Below are 6055 nucleotides of genomic sequence, written 5' to 3' on the forward strand. Positions count from 1 at the left end.
GGGCAGAAATTTGGGGAGTTTTGGGGCAGGAATTTGGGGAATTTTGGTGTTTTTGGGCAGGAATTTGGGGTTTTTGGGGCAGGAATTTGGGGGATTTGAGGGGGAATTTTGGGGCAGGAATTTGGGGTTTTTAGGGCTGGGATTTGGGGAATTTTGGGGTTTTGGGGGCAGGAATTTTTATGGAATTTTAGGGTTTTTGGGTCAGGAATTTGAGGAATTATGGGGATTTTGGGGCAGGAATTTGGGGAATTTTGGGGTTTTTGGGGCAGGAATTTGGGGAATTTTGGGGTTTTTGGGGCAGGAATTTTTATGGAATTTCAGGGGTTTTGGTACCGGAATTTGGGGAATTTTGGGCTTTTTGGCGCAGGGATTGGGGAATTTTGGGGCAGGAATTTGGGTTTTTTTGGGGCAGAAATTTGGGGAGTTTTGGGGCAGGAATTTTTATGGAATTTTGGGTTTTTGGGGGCAGGAATTTGGGGAATTTTGGGGTTTTTGGGGCAGGAATTTTTATGGAATTTTGGGGTTTTTGGGGCAGGAATTTGGGTAATTTTGGGGGTTTTGGGGCAGGAATTTGGTTTTTTTTAGCAGGAATTTGAGGTATTTGAGGAGGAATTTGGGTTTTTTTGGAGCAGGAATTTGGGGAATTTTGGGGTTTTGGGGCAGGAATTTTGGGGTTTTTGGGGCAGGAATTTGGGGAATTTGGGGTTTTTTTGGGCAGGAATTTTGGTTTTTTTGGTGCAGGAATTTGGGGAATTTTGGGATCTTTGCCCCCCCCCCCCCGTTTTTGGGGTTTTGGTGTTGATTTTTGGGGTGCCCAGGCATTTCTACAAGCCCATGCTGAGGAGGGGGGTCAGCAAGAGGACGGCGCAGACGGCCGTGTTCCTCGCCTCCGCCTTCTTCCACGAGGTCAGCACCCCAAAATCCCCCTGGGAACCCCAAAATTCCCACTCAGCACCCCAAAATTCCCACTCAGGACCCCAAAATCCCCCTGGGAACCCCAAAATTCCCACTCAGCACCCCAAAATTCCCACTCAGGACCCCAAAATCCCCCTGGGAACCCCAAAATTCCCACTCAGCACCCCAAAATCCCCCTGGGAACCCCAAAATTCCCACTCAGGACCCCAAAATCCCCCTGGGAACCCCAAAATCCCCCTGGGAACCCCAAAATTCCCATTGGCAACCCCAAATTCCCACTCAGGACCCCAAAATTCCCCTGGGAACCCCAAAATTCCCACTCAGCAACCCAAAATCCCCCTGGGAACCCCAAAATCCCCCTGGGAACCCCAAAATTCCCACTCAGGACCCCAAAATCCCCCTGGGAACCCCAAAATTCCCACTCAGCAACCCAAAATCCCCCTGGGAACCCCAAAATTCCCACTCAGCACCCCAAAATCCCCCTGGGAACCCCAAAATCCCCCTGGGAACCCCAAAATTCCCACTCAGGACCCCAAAATCCCCCTGGGAACCCCAAAATTCCCACTCAGGACCCCAAAATCCCCCTGGGAACCCCAAAATTCCCATCGGCAACCCCAAATTCCCACTCAGAAACCCCCAAATTCCCATCGGGAACCCCAAAATCCCACACAGGACCCCCAAAATCCCACACAGGACCCCCAAGATTCCCACTCAGGACCCCCAAATCCCCATGGGGAACCCCAAATTCCCACTGGGAACCCCCAAATTCCCATCAGGAACCCCCAAATTCCCACTCAGAGCCCCCCAAATTCCCGCGGGGAACCCCAAAATTCCCACTCAGAGCCACCAAAATCCCTCTGGAAGCTCCCAAAATCCCCATCAGGAACCCCAAAATCCCCATCGGGAACCCCAAATTCCCACTCAGGACCCCCAAATTCCCATCGGGAACCCCAAATTCCCACTCAGAACCCCCAAATCCCCATCGGGAACCCCAAATTCCCACTCAGAACCCCCAAATTCCCATCGGGAACCCCAAATTCCCTTCGAGAACCCCCCAAATCCCCATCGGGAACCCCCAAATTCCCACTCGGAACCCCCAAATTCCCACTCAGCAAGCCCCCAAATCCCCATCGGGAACCCCCAAATCCCCATCGGGACCCCCCAATCCCCATGGGGAACCCCAAATTCCCACTCAGAACCCCCAAAATCCCATCGGGAACGCCAAATTCCCACTCAGAACCCCCAAATTCCCATCGGGAACCCCCAAATTCCCACTCAGGACCCCCAAATTCCCATCGGGACCCCCCAAATTCCCACTCAGAACCCCCAAATTCCCACTCAGGACCCCCAAATCCCCATCGGGAACCCCCCAATCCCCACTCAGAACCCCAAAATCCCACTCAGAACCCCCAAATCCCCATCGGGAACCCCCAAATTCCCATCGGGACCCCCCCAATCCCCATCGGGACCCCCCAATCCCCATGGGGCACCCCCAGATCCCGGGGTCCCCCCAAACCCGGGGTCCCCCCGCTGTCCCCGCAGTACCTGGTGAGCGTCCCCCTGCGCATGTTCCGGCTCTGGGCCTTCATGGGCATGGCGGCACAGGTGGGTGAGGGCACCCCAAAAACACGGGGGACCCCAAAAATGGGCACCCCAAAACACGGGGCACCCCAAAACACGGGCACCCCAAAACACGGGGCACCGCAAAAACACGGGGCACCCCAAAACATGGACACCCCAAAAACGGGGCACCCCAAATACAGGGCACCCCAAAAATGGGCACCCCGAAACACGGGCAACCCAAAACACGGGCACCCCAAAAACACAGGGCACCCCAAAACACGGGCACCCCAAAAATGGGCAACCCAAAAATGGGGCACCCCAAAATACAGGGCACCCTGAAAATGGGCACCCCAAAATACAGGGCACACCAAAACACGGGCAACCCAAATAGAGGGCACCCCAAATACAGGGCACCCCAAAACACGGGCACCCCAAAAACGGGGCAACCCAAAAACGGGGCACCCCAAATAGAGGGCACCCCGAAACACGGGCAACCCAAAAATGGGGCACCCCAAAATACAGGGCACCCTAAAAACACGGGCACCCCAAAAATGGGCACCCCAAAAACACAGGGCACCCCAAAAACACGGGGGACCCCGAAATACAGGGCACCCCGAAAATGGGGGACACCGAAATACAGGGCACCCCAAAAACACGGGCACCCCAAAACACGGGGGACCCCGAAATTCAGGGCACCCCGAAATACAGGGCACCCCAAAAACAGGCAACCCAAAAACACGGGCAACCCAAAATACGGGGCACCCCAAAAACGGGGCACCCCAAATACAGGGCACCCCCAAACACGGGGCACCCCGAAAATGGGGGAGGAATGATGAGAGTGGATTTGGGGTCCCCAAAAAGGCGAGGACAATGTCCCTGTCCCTGTCCCCCTGCTCCTGTCCCTGTGTCCATCCCTGTCCCCATCCCTGTCCCTGTCCCTGTGTCCCTGTCCCCATGTCCCTGTCCTGTGTCCCTTGTCCCTGTCCCTGTCCCCATCCCTGTCCCTGTCCCTGTCCCCATCCCTGTCCCTGTCCCCTTGTCCCTGTCCCCATGTCCCTGTCCCCGTGTCCCCAGATCCCGCTGGCGTGGCTGTGTCACAGGGCAGGGAGGTGACAGGAGGTGACAGGGGTGGCACAGGGGTGACAGGGGGATGGCAGGGGCTGGCACAGGTGCCACCAGGTGCCACCCCTGAGTGTCCCCGTGTCCCCAGATCCTGCTGGCGTGGCTGGTGTCGCGGGGCTGGGAGGTGACAGGGGTGGCACAGAGGTGACCGGGGTGGCACAGGGGTCACAGGGGGATGGCACAGGTGCCACCCCTGAGTGTCCCTTGTCCCCAGATCCCGCTGGCGTGGCTGTGTCGCGGGGCAGGGAGGTGACAGGAGGTGACAGGGGTGGTACAGAGGTGACAGGAGGTGACCGGGGTGGCACAGGGGTGGCAGAGGATGGCACAGGTGCCACCCCTGAGTGTCACTGTCGCTGTCCCTGTCCCCAGATCCCGCTGGCGTGGCTGGTGTCGCGGGGCAGGGAGGTGACAGGGATGGCACAGGGGTGGCAGGAGGTGACCGGGGTGGCACAGGGGTGGCAGAGGATGGCACAGGTGCCACCCCTGAGTGTCACTGTCGCTGTCCCTGTCCCCAGATCCCGCTGGCATGGCTGTGTCACGGGGCAGGGAGGTGACAGGAGGTGACAGGGGTGGCACAGGGGTGACAGGGGGATGGCAGGGGCTGGCACAGGTGCCACCAGGTGCCACCCCTGAGTGTCCCTGTCCCCGTGTCCCCAGATCCCGCTGGCGTGGCTGGTGTCACGGGGCAGGGAGGTGACAGGAGGTGACAGGGGTGGCACAGGGGTCACAGGGGGATGGCACAGGTGCCACCCCTGAGTGTCCCCGTGTCCCCAGATCCCGCTGGCGTGGCTGTGTCACAGGGCAGGGAGGTGACAGGGGATGGCAGGGGTGGCACAGAGGTGACAGGAGGTGACCGGGGTGGCACAGGGGTCACAGGAGGTGACCGGGGTGGCACAGGGGTGATAGGAGGTGACCGGGGTGGCACAGGGGTCACAGGAGGTGACCGGGGTGGCACAGGGGTGATAGGAGGTGACCGGGGTGGCACAGGGGTCACAGGAGGTGACCGGGGTGGCACAGGGGTGATAGGAGGTGACCGGGGTGGCACAGGGGTCACAGGAGGATGGCACAGGTGCCACCCCTGAGTGTCCCTGTCGCTGTCCCCAGATCCCACTGGCGTGGCTGTGTCACAGGGCAGGGAGGTGACAGGGGTGGCACAGGGGTGACAGGGGGATGGCAGGGGCTGGCACAGGTGCCACCAGGTGCCACCCCTGAGTGTCCCTGTCCCCTTGTCCCCAGATCCCGCTGGCGTGGCTGGTGTCGCGGGGCAGGGAGGTGACAGGGGTGGCACAGGGGTGACAGAGGATGGCACAGGTGCCACCCCTGAGTGTCACTGTCGCTGTCCCCAGATCCCGCTGGCGTGGCTGGTGTCACGGGACAGGGAGGTGACAGGGGTGGCAGAGGGTGGCACAGGGGTGACAGAGGATGGCACAGGTGCCACCCCTGAGTGTCCCCGTGTCCCCAGATCCCGCTGGCGTGGCTGGTGTCGCGGGGCAGGGAGGTGACAGGAGGTGACAGGGATGGCACAGGGGTGGCAGAGGGTGGCACAGGGGTGACAGAGGATGGCACAGGTGCCACCCCTGAGTGTCCCCGTGTCCCCAGATCCCGCTGGCGTGGCTGGTGTCGCGCTTCCTGCGCGGTCACTACGGCAACGCGGCCGTGTGGATGTCGCTGATCCTGGGCCAGCCCATCGCCGTGCTCATGTACGTGCACGACTACTACGTGCTCAACTGCGAGCCCTGACACACCCGGGACGGACCGGGACAGAACCGGGACACACCCGGGACAGCCCCGAACCACCCCAAATCCCCCCGGGACAGAACCGGGACACACCCGGGACAGCCCCGAACCACCCCCAGGGGTCCCAGCATCCCCAAACCCCCCCAAATCCCCCCGGGACAGAACCGGGACACACCCGGGACAGCCCCGAACCACCCCAAATCCCCCCGGGACGGACCGGGACAGAACCGGGACAGAACCGAGACAGAACCGAACCACCCCCAGGGGTCCCAGCATCCCCAAATCCCCCCGGGACAGAACCGGGACACACCCGGGACAGAACCGGGACGGAACCGGGACACACCCGGGACAGCCCCAGGGGTCCCGGGATCCCCAAACCCCCCCAAATCCCCCCGGGACAGAACCGGGACACACCCGGGATGGACCGGGACAGAACCAAACCACCCCCCCCAGGGGTCCCAGCATCCCCCAAATCCCCCCGGGACACGACCGGGACTCACCCGGGACAGCCCCGAACCACCCCCAGGGGTCCCAGCATCCCCAAACCCCCCCAAATCCCCCCGGGACAGAACCGGGACGGAACCGGGACACACCCGGGACAGCCCCAGGGGTCCCGGGATCCCCAAACCCCCCCCAAATCCCCCCGGGACAGACCGGGACACACCCGGGAGAGACCCGAACCCCCCCAGGGGTCCCGGGATCCCCAAACCCCCCCAAA

The 6055-nt window shown here is 61.0% G+C and overlaps 1 protein-coding gene across 1 annotated transcript in view; it reads left to right on the forward strand.

Annotated features, from left to right (window-relative positions):
- Positions 1-5823, forward strand: part of DGAT1 (diacylglycerol O-acyltransferase 1) — a 6247-nt gene extending 424 nt beyond the window's left edge. Inside the window, exons 2-4 of the mRNA XM_053947084.1 lie at positions 819-906; positions 2458-2520; positions 5200-5823. Of these exons, the coding sequence (XP_053803059.1) occupies positions 819-906; positions 2458-2520; positions 5200-5340 (292 nt within the window). The 3' untranslated portion in view covers positions 5341-5823. The remainder of the gene's footprint in view (positions 1-818; positions 907-2457; positions 2521-5199) is intronic.
- The last annotated feature ends 232 nt before the right edge of the window (positions 5824-6055 follow it).

The sequence above is a fragment of the Vidua chalybeata genome, chromosome 1 (assembly GCF_026979565.1).
Source record: "Vidua chalybeata isolate OUT-0048 chromosome 1, bVidCha1 merged haplotype, whole genome shotgun sequence".
NCBI lineage: Eukaryota > Metazoa > Chordata > Aves > Passeriformes > Viduidae > Vidua > Vidua chalybeata.